The 20,869-nt window shown below is 40.6% G+C and overlaps 1 protein-coding gene across 2 annotated transcripts in view; it reads right to left on the bottom strand.

Annotated features, from left to right (window-relative positions):
* The window catches only part of LOC124541911 (acetyl-CoA carboxylase), a 120,174-nt gene that overhangs the window by 45,434 nt on the left and 53,871 nt on the right, over positions 1-20,869 (bottom strand). For both annotated transcript variants that reach the window (XM_047119835.1, XM_047119836.1), the window contains 16 exons: positions 19,962-20,135; positions 18,788-18,950; positions 16,493-16,655; positions 15,806-15,950; positions 13,984-14,093; positions 13,379-13,545; positions 12,249-12,460; positions 10,310-10,415; positions 8,976-9,113; positions 7,833-7,939; positions 6,616-6,752; positions 5,451-5,537; positions 3,882-3,964; positions 1,869-1,978; positions 1,168-1,296; positions 158-340 (listed from right to left, as the gene is read on the bottom strand). In XM_047119835.1, the coding sequence (XP_046975791.1) occupies positions 158-340; positions 1,168-1,296; positions 1,869-1,978; positions 3,882-3,964; positions 5,451-5,537; positions 6,616-6,752; positions 7,833-7,939; positions 8,976-9,113; positions 10,310-10,415; positions 12,249-12,460; positions 13,379-13,545; positions 13,984-14,093; positions 15,806-15,950; positions 16,493-16,655; positions 18,788-18,950; positions 19,962-20,135 (2,214 nt within the window). The remainder of the gene's footprint in view (positions 1-157; positions 341-1,167; positions 1,297-1,868; positions 1,979-3,881; positions 3,965-5,450; positions 5,538-6,615; positions 6,753-7,832; positions 7,940-8,975; positions 9,114-10,309; positions 10,416-12,248; positions 12,461-13,378; positions 13,546-13,983; positions 14,094-15,805; positions 15,951-16,492; positions 16,656-18,787; positions 18,951-19,961; positions 20,136-20,869) is intronic.

Here is a 20,869-nt window from a genome sequence, read left to right as displayed (position 1 = left end):
CGTTCGTGTGGTAGAAGAAGTCGTGCAGGATATCGGTCATTCGATACTTATATCACTCTATTCAATAGAGTCTATTGTATTGCCCACATGGAACCTTTTAACTTTGAACCTTATGGTATCGTATTAAAGTTCAAATTTCCTTCTTAATATTACTCACCGCCGCGTTCGTGTGGTAGAAGAAGTCGTGAAGGATATCGAAGATGGATGTCTCGGAGAGGATCAGCTTCTGCAAGTTCTCCGGGTGGAAGTCGTGACCGTACATGTCGACGGCCGACAGGAAGATAGACTCCATCTGGTTGTGACGCAGCTCGTAGGCAGGCTGGTGCGCTGCGATGAGCACCTGCGGCATTCAGAGACGGTGTGATACGCTGTCGCGTGACAAACCCCCCCCCCCACTCCTTTGACGACCTCCGTGGTCGAGTGTGTACACCGGTTTTCATGGGTACGCCACTCCGAGGTCCCGGGTTCGATTCCCGCCCTAGTCGATGTAGATTACCATAAGTTTTCTATGTTGTCTTGGGTCTGGTTGTTCGTGGTACCTTCGTTACTTCTGATTTTCCACAACACAAGTGCTTCAGCTACTTACATTGGGATCAGAGTAATGTATGTGATGTTGTCTCATATTTATTTATTACTAGCAACCCGCCCCGGCTTCGCACAGGTACAATACTGATAAATAAATAAATAAATATGAGACAACATCACATACATTACTCTGATCCCAATGTAAGTAGCTAAAGCACTTGTGTTGTGGAAAATCAGAAGTAACGACGGCACCACAAACACCCAGACCCAAGACAACATAGAAAACTAATGATAATCTACATTGAATCGGCTTGTGCTCTTTTTTGGGAGATTTTTTCCTTTTTTGCCCGAAAAACCCAAAATAACTTACGGAACCCTATTTCAAAATAAAATTTAGCCTATGTTATGCGGGATTAATTTAGCTTTCGAATGGTGAAAGAATTTTTTAAATCGGTCCAGTAGTTGAGCCTATTCATTACAACCAAACAAACAAAGTTTTCCTCTTTATAATATTAGTGTAGATATAAGCATTACACTTTCTTATTGATGGTCAATTGAAACACTACCACCTATCTATCTATCTATACATTAGTGTAGATTTATTTATTACTCCCCCCCCCCCCACTGCCCCCCCCCCCGCACCTGTCGCGCCCGTAGCGCCACGCGGCTGTGCTCGGCGCGGTGCAGCGAAGTGAGCTCGTTGAGCGTGGCAGCCAGCTCGTCCGTCAGACCCGGTTCGTTGGACCACAGGTGGTCGATCAGCATCGTCACCTGAGACAACACAACACCCACACTTAACCCCATGACATCATTTCACTCAAAACAAAGTTAAATTACTCGTCATCAATTAAAAGTAGAATGCATTAAGAAGCTAAATACGTTAAATACAAAATGACTATAAATTCCCACAACTGAGGAGAAGGTTTGGAACACATTCCACCACGCTGTTCAAATGCGGGTTGGTGGAATACACGTGTGGTTAAATATCAATGAAATAAGTAAAGTAAAAAGTAAAGTAACAGCCTGTTAATTTCCCACTGCTGAGAAAAGGCCTCCTCTCCCTTAGAGGAGAAGCTTTGGAACATATTCCACCACGCTGTTCCAATGCGTGTTGGTGGAATACACATGTGGCAGAACTTCTCTGAAATTTGTCACATGCAGGTTTCCTCACGACGTTTTCCTTCACCGCCGAGCACGAGATGAATTATAAAGATAAATTAAGCACACTAATATACAGAGGGTCTTGCCTGGGTTTGAACCCGCAATCATCGATTAAGATGCACGCGTTCTGACCACTGGGCCATCTCGGACTGCGATAGAGCTAGAAGGGAAGCGGGACTCACCAGCAGATTCTTCTTAGCAACTTGGTTGTGCGAGAAGATAATGTTGGCGACGGGTTGCATGTCGTCCTTGTGCCGGTCGCGCAGCGCCATCACGCACTTGTCGTACGAGCCTGAGAAGCGCCCACGTATTAGACTAAACTACATATAACCTTACGCCGCCAATTGCAATAGACGATTAAAAAATGGTTATTTTATAACGAAAGTTGAAAATAATCCTTAATTTATTCAAAAATCCATAAATAAAAATTCATTTTTTTAAAACGTTTGTCACGTGACACAAAACGCTCCTGATTGGCCGGCCTTATGATGAAGTCGCTTTCTTGTAAACCTTGCTTTTCTACTGTATGTACCACAGATTAAAATACAGGAAAGTAACATCACCGGCCTCATTGCAGCGCCATATTGTCCAAGTAGCGTTTTTGTGCGCTATTTAAAAATGAATTTTTTAATATGAAATTATTCGGCAAATATGTACTAGAAATAAAAATATCAACTTTTTCTGGGTAACTTAACTTCTACTAAATAATATAAAATGGTTTTTAAAAACCAGTAAAATAGCCTACTGCAATGGACGATCCGATCCGACGATTAAAAGCCATAGAGATATCTGGAAAGGGTATGAAATAATGGGAAGATATCTTTAATCGTATTGCATGAGGCAATAGTACTTTCCGAATAACACCTAGCAGGCAATCCTATTATCAGTTTTCAAAAAAACAAATAAAAATTTAACTAATAAGGACAAAGCATGTTACATATTTTTATAGCGAAGGTAGGCAGACTAACAAATTGGCCACCAGATGGGTAAGTGATCACCAGACACCACATTGACCTTGGCCATTGCAATAGACAATACCTCCCACAGATATCTCTATGACTCTCATATTACAAGTCATAGAGATATCTGGAAAGGATAAAAAATAATGGGAAGGTATCTTTAATCGTATCGTATGAGCCAATAGTTCTTTCCGAATAACACTTGGTAGGCAAATCTATTATCAGTTATCAGAAAATAAATAACAATTAAACCAATAAAGGCAAAACATGTTACATATTTTTATGGCAAAGGGAGGTAGACTAACAAATTGGCCACCTGATGGTATGTGGCCACCAGATGATGGCGCTTTAAGAGAATTATATGATAAGTATAGGTACTACCTGTACCTACCCAAACAGACGTAGGCAACACCACAATAAATATATTTTTATAATACAATAGGCTATTTGATAAAGCGAATAATAAAGTGTTAATTATTGTTATCAGTTTATGAGTTTAAGAATGGTTATTTACTAATAAAAGTTGAAAGTAATACTTAATTTATTCAAAAATCCATATATAAAATTTATTTTAAACGTTTGTCACGTAACACAAAACGCTGCTGATTGGCCGGGCTTATGATGAAGTCACTTGCTTGCCTACTATATGTACCACAGATTAAAATGCAAGCAAGTGACGTCACCGACTCCATTGCAGCGCCATATTGTTTAATAAGCATTTTCGCGCGCTATTTAAATATGGAATTTTTAATATGATATTTTTCGGCAAATATGTACTAAAAATAAAAAAAAAATCAACATTTACTGAGTTCCTTAACTTCTACTTAATAATATAAAATGGATATAAAAAATTGGTCTAAAGCCTATTTTTGTATATCGGATATAATGTCGTTAAAACAAGTTTTTTTTTATGGTATAGGGTGGCGGACGAGCATATGGGCCACCTGATGGTGAGTGGTCACCATCACCCATAGACAATGACGCTGCAAGAAATATTAACTATTCCTTACATCGTCAATGCGCCACCAACCTTGAGAACTAAGATGTTATGTCCCTTGTGCCTGTAGTTACACTGGCTCACTCACCCTTCAGACCGGAACACAACAATACTGAGTACTGTTATTTGGCGGTAGAATAACTGATGAGTGGGTGGTACCTACCCAGACGGGCTTGCACAAAGCCCTACCGCCAAGTAAAGTAGTTTATAAAGATAGTTTAATGAAACAACAGACTTACCCAGTTGGAAATTACTCTCGACCTGATAGTACTGCTTGAGCAAGTCGTGAACAGCTGCCTTCATGCGTCCACGAATACCGTTCCTGTAGACAACACATTTCAAAATAATCTGACGTTCAATACATTCATAGAAAAACAGTATTTTCGACGAAATTCAACATATATTATTTTGGATTCTTGGGAGAGTATTATACATATATTATATTCAGACAACACTCAAGAAAACAGAACACAATATAAAAAAATATATAAGAAAAAACGCGGTAAATCGCGCTACATATTTGAAAAATAAACATAAATAAACTATACTCCAGCCACATTCGATCTGGAATTTTAGTAAACAAACCATGTGTCATCATAATTAGGGTTGATACACTCTTAATAAAAAATAATAATTATTAAAATTACAACTATATTCATTATAACACAATTTCCTGTTTAAACACAAAAAAATTAATTTAATACAGAATCCAAAAAAATTATTTAGCCAGTCAATACATAATTTATATGAAAATTTGCTTGAAATAAAAGTTTAAAAATCTTTAATTACCACTATAATATTACTACAAAACTAACAACCCTATATTTTAGTATTGACGTAAAGAAATCGCAGGTTTGTAACATTTGGAGTGTTTTTTAAGCAATTGGCAGATTTAGGAAGGTTAATAATAGCGATACAGCATCTTCGTAATTGGTGGTGTATATTTTTAGTCATATAATTTTAATTTTAAATAAAAATATATACTTATCGCGCATTCCTAATAAAGTATAAAATATTAATGCTTAAAAAACATACTAATACACTAGCATACAACAGACGTTGCTTTTTCCAATATTAGAGCAATTGTAATTTCAAACCTCCCATTTCATTGACCCATTCAAATATACACAAAATTAATCTAACTGAGACCTGTCGTTTGGGAGGCGATAGATAAAGTTAATAAAGCAAATTATATAACTACGAGGTAATTTCTGATATCATTTTAAAATTGGAGGTATTATTTTTGAGATCTACATTATTCCAGATGATCACAAGTATTATAATTATAACCAAGAACGCGCTTATTCCTTTGTCTTAAATATTTTATTATTCATCATCAATTTTAATTTTTATTACTATCAAAAATAATTGTTTTACATATTTCTAAAAATGTTTTGAGCACCTGCCTGACGTTTGTTGCTAAGCAACGCTTTGTTATTAAACATTCCACATCGAATTTGGCTGGAGTATAGATGTTAAACCATAGATGTTTATATAAATTATTTCCTTTTAATTCTTACGTTATAAATATTACACAGAAGGTAAGCCTATTCTTATTTTTTTTATCAACCGACTGTCTCTCTGTTTTATCTCGCGTTGGCTAAAGCTATTTAGATGTGGTTTTCAGAAAAGTATTTTTTACATTCAGAAAAGGTTTTAGTGCTTTAACCGACTAAAAAAAGAAGGTTCTGTGTTTGACCTGTAAGTATGTATGTTTGTACACGATCTTAAAACAGGAAGGGTGGGGGTCAAAATGTAATGAAAATAGTCGCACGTAATAAATGAATGGTACCTAAATCTATGATTACCTGTATCTCTGCACTAGGACGACTAAAGCCTGTGTGCTCATGAAGAATACATCACGATCCGCCCTCTTCGCTAACGACGCTGCGTGGCTGAAATAGACAAAGATAACTTTTAATTAACATAATCACCAAGAGAAATATTTAGGAGATAGATTTAAGAGAGGCAACCCTGAGCCCTCAAAAGAGAGGCCCCTCAATATAGATCTTCCGACAAGCTAAGAATTTTAATGTAATAAATGTTTAGAAATCTGGATATAGTTCAACTGTAATAATATTATTGTCTTAAATTTTCGCGATGATTACACGGGTAGACCCGTGACCACGAACACTGCAAAGTGCTCGAAACGTCGGGATGTTTAAAAATAATTAATATACGCGATTCATCCGTTATAAATAGTTTTATTTAAATGTAATAATATTACTAATTACTGCTTAAAAAGATACTGATAAAAATAGTAAATACATTATTGACAAATTTCACTGATTGAAATGAAATTGTTCAAATTCATATGTATACTAATAATTAGGGGCATCGACGGCTCTGTTGCCCCGAGCCTTTTCAAAATCAAAATAAACTTTATTCAAGTAGGCTTTTACGAGCACTTTTGAAACGTCATTTTACAGTTAAGTGAAGCTACCATCGTTTCCGAAAGTAGATTCTACCGAGAAGAACCGGCAAGAAACTCAGTAGCTACTGTTTTTTAATATTTAATAAATACAAAGTCATGTTAGTTAATACAATTACTTAAATTAATATATCCTGCCTGCTTTAAACCACTAAATTCGATTCTGATATTTTCTATTCAACACAGACTTTAGTTTAAGAAACGTTTTGTCTTAAGCTTTTATACTTTATTATATTAAGTACAAGCACCCCGCAATGGTCGAGTGGGGTGTACACCGGTTTTCATGGGTACGCCACGCTGAGGTCCCGGGTTCGATTCCCGGCCGAGTCGATATAGATTACAATTAGTTTTCTACGTTGTCTTGGGTCTGGGTGTTTGTGGTATCGTTACTTCTGATTTCCATAACACAAGTGCTTCAGCTACTTACATTGGGATCAGAGTAATGTATGTGATGTTGTCTTATATAGGGACAGAGAAAGCGACTTTGTTTTATACTATGTAATGATTTAACTTCATAATTTAGACAGGAGAATTCGACTAACTGATCAATGACGCTCGCTATTTGTTGACTGGGGAACTGAGCCAGCACGCTGGTGATATTCCGCTCGTAGAGCGCCATCAGCTTGCGGACCTTCTTCTCGACGGACAGCGGGATGCGACCGGATGTGGATGAGAGCACCTGTGGACCAACACGTTTGCTATAGTCTGTGCCTTTTATAGATATTTTTTGATGAGATATGTATTCCAAAACCTTTAGATAAAAGTAAATAAATTCAATAAAACCATAATAGTATACATTTATAGTACGACACAGCTTAGATGTAGCATCGGTAAAATTCGTAAAACCGATCACATCCGAATTGAGTACGCTATCCCAAATTATCAATATTTATTTCTCATGTGAATATGATCTCTACACAAACGCAATAACTCGTAATATAATATCATATGTAATATCATACGACCTAATATATTCAATTCGACGCGTCGATACACGCACTCGCTGTCGCGGGTTGAAATTACGTAAGAATCTATAGCGACGAATAGCGTCGAATGGCGCGATTGGGAGCTGTTTCTATTGGTTGTGTGAATCGGCAGTGATCGATTTTATTGAATATTCCGATGCTACATCTGAGTTGTATCCTACTATAAATTGATATAGTTTGTCAAGACTGGCAAATATACCACATGATAGTTAGTAAAAAACAACCGCCTATAGACATTGAATATGTAAGAAATTGTATTAACTCCATATATTGCATATACGCACCCCACATTGGGAACTAAAATGTTATGTCCCTTGTAACTTTCCACTGACTCACTCATCCTTCAATAATGTTCTGTAGATAAGAGGATCTTACTATTCAAACGTGATTACCCTCCAAGTAGAATATGGTACAAATAACAAGTTTCCTTTATAATTAAGTTAATGGCGACAATCTTATATAACAACAACAGCCTGTAAATTCTCACTGCTGGGCTAAAGGCCTCCTCTCCCTTTGAGGAGAAGGTTTGGAACATATTCTACCACACTGTTCTGTTCACATGTGGCGAAATTTCTATGAAATTTGTCACATGCAGGTTTCCTCACGATGTTTTCCTTCACCGCTGAGCACGAGATGAATTGTAAAGACAAATTAAGCACATGAATCAGCGGTGCTTGCCTGGGTTTGAACCCGCAATCATCGGTTAAGATGCACGCGTTCTAACCACTGGGCCATCTCGACTCACAATCTTATATAATATGTATCTTATTAACCTCTTGCAACTCGAGCAGAGGTAGCGAGGGATCTCGCAGACTCTGCATAAACTTCTCGACGACCTCTCGCAGCCTCGGCGTGTTGTACGGATCAGGGAGGCAGTAACCTGCGAAATGACATTTTATTAAGACATATAGAAACTATATAAAATACTTTATTCTAAAATGTACTGTAATACTTTGCTTTGAGGTCGAGTTTTTTAAGTTACTTTATATGAAGTAAAAAATTGGCTATCAACCTCTGCATACTAGTTTGTATGCGCTTAAATTGTTGACATATAATCATAATTAATAACATACATTTCCTTGAATAATAATAGCCTTTATAATCATAATTTAGTATGTATGAGAGAAAAACGCTATTACTTTACGTATTTAGTTTAAATCTGAATTTAAGAAACAATAAAACGTCCATAAAATATTACGCAATTTCAAAAGCTAAGCTGCGCGTTAAAAAAACAGCAACGATAACCTTTGGGCTATTCTTGTTACCATTCCTAGCCTAAGTTTTAAAGCTCAATTGGACAGTTAAATGGGAATATTAGTAAATATTTAAAATACCTCCAGAATTATTATTAACAAATATTAGACTTAATTTAGCACCTCAATTCACTTAACCAAGATATCTAGGTTAGATCCGTTAAGATACAATAATTCATTTGTTAAGACTCCTTTTGTTTATTATTCAATACTTTTAAAATTTCTACTAACAAACGAAATTTAGCTATCATAAAAAAATTAATGATAGCATCCTGAAAGTCATTGAAAAACCAACTAAACTATCAAATCATTATAATTAAGCAACGGCGTTAGTCTGAATATAATCTGTGTATAATTAGACGACCTACGTGGTCGAGTGGTGTGTACACCGGTTTTCATGGGTACGCCACTCCGAGGTCCCGGGTTCGATTCCCGGCCGAGTCAATGTAGATTATCATTAGTTTTCTATGTTGTCTTGGGTCTGGATGTTTGTGGTACCGTCGTTACTTCTGATTTTCCATAACACAAGTGCTTTAGCTACTTACATTGGGATTAGAGTAATGTATGTGATGTTGTCTCATATTTATTTATTTATTATTTATTTATTTATAATCTAGTGTCAAGACCAATGTCTATGCTATGTAACTATGTCATATAACTTACCAGCAAGTGTGTTGTCCAATATCGCCCTGTATTTATTGTGAGCGTGGTTCAGTTTCTCTGAGAGTTGCGGGTTATCCTCCAATGGGAACTGTCCCTTGTAAGGCTGAGCGGTGGTCACCAAAGATGGATCGTCGAGTTCTGAAACATTATGAATGAAAATTAAAATCTAATTCAATTTTAATCAATATTTCAATTTCTTTTTTTATTTAATAAGTACACTAATAATATACATATTAATTGATGGCTACACAACATCCAAAAAAAGAAAAACAACTTCTGATATGTACATCGATTACAAGTGTACATAACATTCATAGTGTATCGTGTCAACATATTTGTTTAAAGTTGAAATTAAAACATATTTTACAATTTAAAAAAAAATGACCTATGCTATCGTCGTTTATAAACATAATAACTAAATAATATAACAGAAAAAAACGAAAAATAAAGAAAACAAAAAACAACAGGAATTTCACGCAATATTTAGCTAACAATAAGTAATCCATGACATTTTTTTTTTATGGTATTGGTTGGCGGACGAGCATATGGGCCACCTGATTAATACCTGATGGTAAGTGGTCACCATCGCCCATAGACAATGACGCTGGAAGAGATTTTAACTATTCCTTACATCGTCAATGCGCCACCAACCTTGGGAACTAAGATGTTATGTCCCTTGTGCCTGTAGTTGCACTGGCTCACTCACCCTTCAGACCGGAACACAACAATACTGAGTACTGTTATTTGGCGGTAGAATAACTGATGAGTGGGTGGTACCTACCCAGACGGGCTAACACAAAGCCCTACCACCAAGTAACTAACTATTTTTCTAAAATTAATGAAGCTATCATGAAAGATGTCAATGCCATGTATAACTTTTGTCAATTCATTATGTCGAGCACATATGCGTACTATCAATATTTCAATATTTTAATTTGAAATAAAATAAATAAATAATAATATAATAATAATAATAAATAATAAGAGCAGAGATGGCCCGGTGGTTAGAACGCGTGCATCTTAACCGATGATTGCGGGTTCAAACCCAGGCACCGCTGATTCATTTGCTTAATTTGTCTTTATAATTCATCTCGTGCTCAGCGGTGAAGGAAAACATCGTGAGGAAACCTGCATGTGACAAATTTCATACAAATTCTGCCACATGTGTATCCCACCAAACCGCATTGGAACAGCGTGGTGGAATATGTTCCAAACCTCCTCAAAGGGAGAGGAGGCCTTTAGCCCAGCAGTGGCAACTTTACTTTTTACTTTAAATAAATATAGTTTTATTTCCTGAACTTATTTTAGTAAAGTTAAATGGTCACGCTACGCACCCAGCGTGCCCATGAGCGTGCCCATGTCGAGCACGGCGCCGGGCCGCAGCGCCCACGTCACGCGCCCCGCCTCGGGCGCTGACAGCGTCATCACCATCTTCATCACCTGCGTGACCGAAAATACGTTATTAAATATGATGTGAAGGGGCCAATGGGCCATCTGATGGTAGATGGTCACTAGCCATAGACACTAGCGACGTGAGGAATATTAATTATTCCTTATATTTCCAAAGCTCTACCAACTTTACTCGATCATCCTTCAAGAGGGATCAAGACAATGCAGTATCGCTATTAGACGGTAAAACACACGAGTACACATGGGTACACATAAGTACACATAACCTACCAAAACGGGCTCACACAAAGCCAAAAATAATAGATGGTAAAACAAATGACTACAGTTCGGTTCTTCGAGATTCAAATAATCCTATACTCAATAAAAGCTATTTGTAACGCCAGTGAATTAACAAGTCGAAACGTCTTGAGGAAAATATAGCCGTCTCGTTCCTCCATCAGAGTGTGGGGGGGTCGTCACCTCGATCTCGGCGTAGGGCTGGCCGCGGTCGACGTGTCCGCCGTCGTCCACGAGCGTGTGTGTGTGTGTGTGGGGGGGGGGCGCTCACCTCGATCTCGGCGTAGGGCTGGCCGCGGTCGACGTGTCCGCCGTCGTCCACGAGCGTGTGTGTGTGTGTGTGGGGGGGGGGCGCTCACCTCGATCTCGGCGTAGGGCTGGCCGCGGTCGACGTGTCCGCCGTCGTCCACGAGCGTGTGTGTGTGTGTGTGGGGGGGGGGCGCTCACCTCGATCTCGGCGTAGGGCTGGCCGCGGTCGACGTGTCCGCCGTCGTCCACGAGCGTGTGTGTGTGTGTGTGGGGGGGGGCGCTCACCTCGATCTCGGCGTAGGGCTGGCCGCGGTCGACGTGTCCGCCGTCGTCCACGAGCGTGTGTGTGTGTGTGTGGGGGGGGGGCGCTCACCTCGATCTCGGCGTAGGGCTGGCCGCGGTCGACGTGTCCGCCGTCGTCCACGAGCGTGTGTGTGTGTGTGTGGGGGGGGGGCGCTCACCTCGATCTCGGCGTAGGGCTGGCCGCGGTCGACGTGTCCGCCGTCGTCCACGAGCGTGTGTGTGTGTGTGTGGGGGGGGGGCGCTCACCTCGATCTCGGCGTAGGGCTGGCCGCGGTCGACGTGTCCGCCGTCGTCCACGAGCGTGTGTGTGTGTGTGTGGGGGGGGGCGCTCACCTCGATCTCGGCGTAGGGCTGGCCGCGGTCGACGTGTCCGCCGTCGTCCACGAGCGTGTGTGTGTGTGTGTGGGGGGGGGGCGCTCACCTCGATCTCGGCGTAGGGCTGGCCGCGGTCGACGTGTCCGCCGTCGTCCACGAGCGTGTGTGTGTGTGTGTGGGGGGGGGGCGCTCACCTCGATCTCGGCGTAGGGCTGGCCGCGGTCGACGTGTCCGCCGTCGTCCACGAGCGTGTGTGTGTGTGTGTGGGGGGGGGGCGCTCACCTCGATCTCGGCGTAGGGCTGGCCGCGGTCGACGTGTCCGCCGTCGTCCACGAGCGTGTGTGTGTGTGTGTGGGGGGGGGGCGCTCACCTCGATCTCGGCGTAGGGCTGGCCGCGGTCGACGTGTCCGCCGTCGTCCACGAGCGTGTGTGTGTGTGTGTGGGGGGGGGCGCTCACCTCGATCTCGGCGTAGGGCTGGCCGCGGTCGACGTGTCCGCCGTCGTCCACGAGCGTGTGTGTGTGTGTGTGGGGGGGGGGCGCTCACCTCGATCTCGGCGTAGGGCTGGCCGCGGTCGACGTGTCCGCCGTCGTCCACGAGCGTGTGTGTGTGTGTGTGGGGGGGGGGCGCTCACCTCGATCTCGGCGTAGGGCTGGCCGCGGTCGACGTGTCCGCCGTCGTCCACGAGCGTGTGTGTGTGTGTGTGGGGGGGGGCGCTCACCTCGATCTCGGCGTAGGGCTGGCCGCGGTCGACGTGTCCGCCGTCGTCCACGAGCGTGTTGATGAGCTTCCCGGCGGAGGGCGCCCGCAGCTTGGAGGGGTCTTTCTCCTTCTCGAACACGACCGTCTGATTTCCGATGACGATGCGGTACTTGTCGACCTCGTCGCGCAGGTACGTCGTGTACGACGCGCCGTCCACAGACAGCAGCGTGCCTGCGACCATATAATAAATAAATAAATAAATAAACATCACATACATTACTCTGATCCCAATGTAAGTAGCTGAAGCACTTGTGCTATGGAAATCAGAAGTAACGATATCACAAACACCCAGACCCAAGACAAAATAGAAAACTAATGGTAATCTACATCGACTCGGCCGGGAATCGAACCCGGGACCTCAGAGTGGCGTACCCATGAAAACCGGTGTACACACCACTCGACCATGGAGGTCGTCTATTATATTGCAGCTTCATGTACGCTCAGCTTCATACTACATACGTATACACGTACGAATAAATGAAGGGGGGGGGGTGGCATTTTTAATACCTCCCTAAAAACATTACAAACTCTATATACTTAAAACTTGTATCACAATTCAGTGCGATATAATATTATAATGCTAGTTTTTGGCGACATCACACACGTGATACAGAGGGGTTGGGGGTGTGCGGATGAAGGTTTTAAGTATAAAAAAAGTTGCCAGCCTTTGGGTTCATGCCTCCTTGGTGGTGCGGCATTTGTTTAATCGTGAAAGAATTACAATATGAGTTAAAAGTTAGGCTTTGCAACTTTACCAAATTTAAAGAACAATTTAAACTATTGACGACTCCATGGTCGAGTGGCGTGTACACCGGTTTTCATGGGTACGCCACTCTGAGGTCCCGGGTTCGATTCCCGGCCGAGTCGATGTAGATTACCATTAATTTTCTATGTTGTCTTTGGTCTGGGTGTTTGTGGTACCGTCGTTACTTCTGATTGTCCATAACACAAGTGCTTCAGCTACTTACATTGGGATCAGAGTAATGTATGTGATGTTGTCTCTTAATGTTGTCTCTTATTGACGTGTGCGAATTTCACCTGGCAACATTTCCTTTACCTAGCAACACTGTTTAATATATATTTACTAACCGCCATCAGTGAGCTTGTGCACTTCAAGCTCCTTGAAGCTTCCGTTCATCGACAGGAAGTAGGAAGTCGGGCCGGATTTCGTAGCTTGCACCTTATATTTGTGTCCGCTGTGGATCAATTCCACGTCAACACAGTTGGACAGCTGACTCGACCCCTGGATTTGACCTCTGTGAACAGACATTACACATACATATTATATTTGTTAATAACAAAACTGTTTTAGATTAAAATCGGTTGAATAAAGCGCTATGAGATGTAATAGCTATTTGTCAAAGTATGTCATTGAAGACAGTTATCGAGAGCGTCAGCAAAAAAAATCTGAACAATTATTATCCGATCACAAATAAGTAAATAATTGTTTTGGAAACTATGTTCATTTATCTGTTGGAGTGTATGTATGTATGTTTGTTTAACGGGCAAAAACGTTACAGCTGAATATTATTTCAAAAGCTATTCACTCTCTAGACACAATAAATCTTCAAGTAAGCTAAACCAGTCTCCCAACACTAGTAATCAATAAATGACATCTCGTGAACATCGACGAGTTTTCTGACGTCACAAACATCACCCCCACCCCTTCATTATATATTCAAGATTCGACTCACTTCTCCAAAGCACTCTTGAACTCCTGGAAGTGCGCGGTTATGATGCTGTCCGCTATCAGTATCGACCCGCAGACGACGCCCAACATCACGTCAGGCTTCTCGCCTTGAACCTGCCAAACATTTATACTATTAGATAAATAAAAATTTTAACAAAAAGAAAAACCGACTTCAAACAAAACACTATTTTGAAACAAATAAAAATGCACTAAAAAGTAATAATAATAATTGCATATTTAACATATTTTTTAGAGTCCTCCTAGGTAAAATGAAATGAAAAATATTAGACTACTTAAAAGTCAATTTACGATTATATAATGCAGTTATAGTTATTGTTATATTTGGAGCCGGCGTCCATACCATCCATCCATACCATCATCGGAAAAAAATAAAATTAAAATGGGACCCCACGGGAAGCACTACCTTTCAAACAAAAAAAAAAATATCAAAATCGGTCCACCCAGTAAAAAGTTTGATAACCTCCTCCTTTTTGAAGTCGGTTGAAAACGAAGATACAATCACACAAAATAATGGATTAATTACACTTTTGATTTCAGAACTATTAGACATATTTCAAATTCTAACTCCAAACAGGTTTGAATCAAAATCAAAATAAACTTTATTCAAGTAGGCTTTTACAAGCACTTTTGAATCGTCATTTAACAATCAAGTGAAGCTACCACCGGTTCGGAAAGTAGATTCTACCGAGAAGAACCGACAACAAATTCACTAGTTACTCTTTTTCAACATTTAAAAAAAACAAAGTCATGTTAGTTAATACAATTATTTAAATTAATATATCCTGCCTGGAAATCAACAGGTATTAAAACCACTCTTTTTATCATCTAAATGATAATTGAGCTAGTGTTAATACAAGTAGTGAGTATAACAACTGTCATGACATTGTCGGCGGCAAAATAGGTGAAATGATGAAATATGTCTAAAGTAACAGCCTGTACATTTCTCACCACTGGGCTAAAGCCTCCTCTACATTTGAGGAGAAGGATTTGGGTAAAGGTTGATAGAAGACACATATGGCATAATCTCTATGAAACCAGACACATACAGGTTTCCTCAGATTGTTTTCCTTCACCGAGCACGAGTCTTGCCTGGGTTTGAACCGCAATCATTGCTCAAGATGCACGCGTTCTAACCACGCGACCATCTCAGCTCTCACATTGATATTCATAGATAATATATAAATAAAATGAAATAAAATAATTTATTCCATCAGTAAGAAAACACATCATTAACTTTACAAAGGTTGACTTCTCCTTTTGAGTGCAGTGTGCTCCCGTGCCAGGAGAAGTCACTCTTCCTTATCTCTCTCATACTTAAATACAAATACTGACACTTCTTAAAGACTAAGCAATCAGCTTGACGGAAATACAAATTGCAATAAACAGAGAATAAATTTATTACAAGCATGTGGTGTGTTCGGTATATTTTCATGTGTATGGATGTGTGTGTGAGTGTTCGTGTGTGTGTGTGTGTGTGTGTGTGTGTGTGTGTGTGTGTGTGTGTGTGTGTGCGTGTGTGCGCGTGCGTGCGTGCGTGCGTGCGTGCGTGCGTGCGTACGTGCGTGCGTGCGTGCGTGCATGCGTGCGTGCGTGCGTGCGTGCGTGCGTGCGTGCGTGCGTGCGTGCGTGCGTGCGTGCGTGCGTGCGTGCGTGCGTGCGTGCGTGCGTGCGTGCGTGCGTGCGTGCGTGCGTGCGTGCGTGCGTGCGTGCGTGCGTGCGTGCGTGCGTGCGTGCGTGCGTGCGTGCGTGCGTGTGTGTGTGTGTGTGTGTGTGTGTGAGCGCGTGAGTATATATAAGGTACAAACCCTTTCAGCGATGAGCGCGTCCAGCCAGCTCGTATCAATATTATTGTCTTGGAAGGACGGAGTTTCCAGCAGCGTGATCAGATACTCGACTGTCGTCCGGAAGTCACCACGAATACTCAACTCCTTCAGAGCGATTACCAAATTCCTTTCAAAAGATATTAAACAAAAATTAATAATCAACACTTAAAAAACCAATGATTTAATTGACTGATTCATTAATAACAATGACAACAACAGCCTGTAAATTTCCCACTTCTGGGATGAGGTCTCCTCTTCCATTAAGGAGAGGGTTTGGAACATATTCCACCACGCTGTTCCAATGCGGGTTGCTGGAATGCTCATATGACAGAATTTCCATGAAATTAGACACACGCAGGTTTCCTCACGATGTTTTCCTTCACCGCCGACCACGAGATGAATTATAAACACAATTAAGCACATATATATAGTGGTGCTTGCCTGGGTTTGAACCTGCAATCATCGGTTAAGATGCACGCGTTCTAACCACTGGGCCATCTCAGCTCCAGCCACATATGGGTACCAAAAATAATGATAACGGCAATGTGCCGTCAAGCATATAACATGTATAATACGTAAATCTACGGTTTATCTTTTCCCACTTCCATTGGAACAGGCCATAAGCAGACAGGCTGCACACACTCCAGCAGACACTCGTAAGGGACTCACTCGCGCGCCTGCTCGCGGGTCTCGCCCCACGAGAAACAGTGCCCGAACTGGGAGTCCGCGAACTCATGCAGGCCTCCCGACGCCGCCACGCTGAAGTATCCCCACACGTTCTTCGACGAACGGAAGTTCAACTCCTGGACCGTACCGGACGACGGCTTGAAACCTACACACATGACATACAAGCGTTACATTTCAAAGTCAAAGTCAAAAACCTTTATTCAAAATAGAAGTGTTTACACTTTCTTATTGATTGTCGATAATCTACCACCGGTTCGGAATATAATACCTCAGACCTGAGAAGAACCGGACGATAGAAACTCAGCGGGATATTTTTTTTTTTTTTTATATAATGTCAATTTATAATTTACAATAATAAACATATTCCTGTTATTTGAAACAGCCTGGAGGCGATCATCTCATTCCCAAGGTGTGCAGTCAACTAGAAAGTCATTAGTGCTGTAATATCCTTTAGCACACAAACGCTCTTTAACGATTCTTTTGAATTTTATAATTGAATATTGTTGAACGTTTTCTGGGATCCTGTTGTAAAAACGTATACATTGCCCCATAAAAGATTTACTAACCCTGTGTAATCGGGTACAAGGCGTAACAAGTTTATTCTTGTTCCTAGTATTAATGGAATGTACGTCACAATTTTTGGGAAAATCATATATATTATTGCGTACATACATAACATCATCAAAAACAAATTGAGAAGCGACAGTCATTATTTTAATTTCTTTAAATTTACATCTTAATAGCCATTGCATCTTCTATCGCGGGCCTTAGGCGTGGGGACCGAATCCAGAAATTCCGTAACGAAAAAACCTCACGCTCCCCACTCCGACGGGCACGGAGGTCGTTTGACGTTTGACGACCTCCATGGTCGAGTGGTATGTACACCGGTTTTCATGGGTACGCCACTCTGAGGTCCCGGGTTCGATTCCCGGCCGAGTCGATGTAGATTACAATTAGTTTTCTATGTTGTCTTGGGTCTGGGTGTTTGTGCCGTCGTTACTTCTGATTTCCATAACACAAGTGCGTCAGCTACTTACATTGGGATCAGAGTAATGTATGTGATGTTGTCTCATATTTATTTATTTATTTTATTCTTATTTCAGTTCATCATAAACCTATCGTTTCATTGATAAATATTCCCGAATAACCAACAGCTACTGTAAGATAATAAAACCCACATGTATTGTACATAAACAATATTAACTTTTTATTTATTTAATAAAAGAAAAAATTGTTTTCTCATCGGTCACCACGCTCAAGAAGTGTAACTTGAATTATTTATCAAAGAAAAAGAAATACTGCATAAATAAAAATAAAAAATTGGTTGCCTGTAAAGTCGGTATACGAGCGAAAGTTTTACGTGACAACGACTTTGAGTGGTAAAATAATTTTAATGTGAATATTCATTCGTATAGTAGGAAGAAGGATGAAATAATAGTAACAATTTAAAACATTTATTTATACAAAGAATATGTCTGTCTCTCTCGCTCTTAGGCGGAAGGCACGCGTGCCTCTCACTCGCTCTCACTGTGAGCGCGTAACGTGAGCGGAGCGTAACGCAGTTTCTTGAAGTGTCACCCGGCAAACCAATTTATAAGACGTTGTCACGTCAATAAATAAATAATTATAATTGCATAAGTTGATACAAAATGCTATGCAATCGCTTTACCGCGGCAGTCCCCGAGTGCCACACGTCTTATTTTTTTTTATAATCAAATAGTAGTCGCCTGCGTCTTCTCTCGTGTTTTAGGATGTTGGTTATCATGTGTAAGCAAAAAAGTAGGCTATCTCCTTTCTTAGAACTCAATTTTGCTTCATACTAAATTTCATCAAATTCGGTTCAGCAGCTTGGTCATAAAATAGCGACAGACAAACAGAGTTACTTTTACATTTATAATATAACTATAAATAATACCTATAATTATTTTAAAGACATTTCACATAAACACCAGTGGTGAGTCCCTAAGGCCTTCTAAGGTTTTTTTTTATGGTATAGGTTGGCGGACGAGCATATGGGCCACCTGATGGTAAGTGGTCACCATCACCCATAGACATTGACGCTGTAAGAAATATTAACTATTCCTTACATCGTCAATGCGCCACCAACCTTGGGAACTAAGATGTCATGTCCCTTGTGCCTGTAGTTACACTGGCTCACTCACCCTTCAGACCGGAACACAACAATACTGAGTAATGTTGTTTGGCGGTAGAATAACTGATGAGTGTACAAAGTAGTCTAGGTCTAGTCTAGTAATCTAGGTCTTTCGGTCTACTCACCTTCGTCGGGATTCTCTGAAGTAATCCTAGCGGCGATCACGTGACCCCACGGTGAGGGCCTCTGTTTCGGTTCGTCGAAGTCGATCTGCGTCATGCCCCAGGGGGACTCGCCGTACAACAGCCTGACGTCCTTGATGTGGTAGAGAGGCAGCCCCATGGCAATCTGGTTCGATGGAAAAGTATTTTATATGAACATAATTAAATGACAATAAAATGTTTTTTTTTTTAGTAGAACTTATAATAGAAAAGTATTTCATATTAACATTATTAAATCACAAAAAAAAACATTTTATATTATTTAGTAGAAGTTAAGGAACCCAGTAAAAGTTGTGTTTTTTATTTCTAGTACATATTGGCCGAAAAATATCATATTAAATATTCCACATTTAAATAACGCGCGAAAACGCTACTTGCACAATATGGCGCACCAATGGGGTCTGTGACGTCACATTGCTGTATTTTAATCTGTGGTATATATAGAAGAAAAGCAAAGCTTACAAGAAAGTCACTTCATCATAAGCCCGGCCAATCAGGAGCGTTTTGTGTCACGTGACAAACGTTTGAAAATTTGCACTTTTATTTATGGATTTTTGAATTAATTAAGTATTATTTTCAACTTTCGTACAATAATTCACAATTTATTTTTCGCATTGTCAAATAGCCTATTATTTATATTAATATGTATCGACTTATAGTACGACACAAATTAGATGTAGCATCGGAAAATGCAATGGAATGAAATTAAAACCGATTACTGCCGATTTACACGACCAATAGAAACAGTTCCCTATCGCGCCATTCGACGCTATTCGTCGCTAGATTCACGCGTCAGAGAAAGCAAGTCCATGTAAATCGACGCGTCAAATTGACGAATATATTAGATCATATGATATTACAAGTTATTACGTTAGTTATAAAGATCATATTCGAATGAGAAGTCAATATTGATAATTTGGTATTGCGTACTCAATTCGGATGTGATCGGTTTTACGAATTTTGCCGATGCGACATCTAAGTTGTGTCGTACTATACGTCGTTTCGATTCACATGGCGTATTTCTAGAACCTTACAGTTACTTTACTGTTACTAGAACCTACCATGCCGTAAGTACGGTAAGTAGGAGTTCTGCCTGCAAATGTTTTAATAAGATGAAATAGCCATATATAGAGTATACCTGAAGCTGCGCGGCGGGCAGGTTGACGTCAGCGACCATCTCCGTGCAGGGGTGCTCTACCTGCAGACGAGGATTGAGCTCGAGGAAGAAGTAGCTGCCCGTGGCAGGTTCGTACAGGTACTCCACCGTGCCGGCGCTCACATAGCCCACCATCTTGGCCAGACGGACCGCCGCCTGCGGGCACACAAACTCAAACTCAAACTCAAATAACTTTATAGGATTTTAAATTAACATGGTTATTTTTATTATTAAATTTATTAATTTCGGGATATTTACCATGTTTTTTGAGACATTGTCTACGAATGTCTTGTTCACGAGACTGAAGTGTGCGGGTAGATGCTGATAATGTTAGAGGTGTCCGTATCGAACTACCTGCTTTCTCGTACGTTTGCTGCGTAAACACCGGTCACCACTACTATTGTCACTTTCACCCCTACCATTATCACTAGTTGAATTTATTTTATGTACACTCGACACTCAATCCCGAAATATCAAGCTCCACCGAACAAAAATAAAAAACATGGTAAATATCCCGAAATTAATAACTTTAATAATCAAATAACTTTATTCAATATAGAAGCATTACACTTTTCTATTGATGGTCAATTGAAACACTACCACCGGTTCGGAAAAAAATACCCTGACCTGAGAAGATCCGGCGAAAGAAAATCAGCGGGTTTTTTTTTTGTTTGTCTTATGTATTATATAAATAAACAATTTAATATGAGATGAAATAGCCACACACACACTGCGTCAAGCAACAACAACAACAACAACAACAGCCTGTAAATTCCCACTGCTGGACTAGAGGCCTCCTCTCCGTTTGAGGAGAAGGTTTGGAACATATTCCACCACGCTGTTCCAATAAAGGTTGGTGGAATACACATGTGGCAGAATTTCTATGAAAT

The sequence above is a fragment of the Vanessa cardui genome, chromosome 29, assembly GCF_905220365.1.
Source record: "Vanessa cardui chromosome 29, ilVanCard2.1, whole genome shotgun sequence".
NCBI lineage: Eukaryota > Metazoa > Arthropoda > Insecta > Lepidoptera > Nymphalidae > Vanessa > Vanessa cardui.
This window is presented reverse-complemented; position numbering and strand designations above follow the sequence as displayed.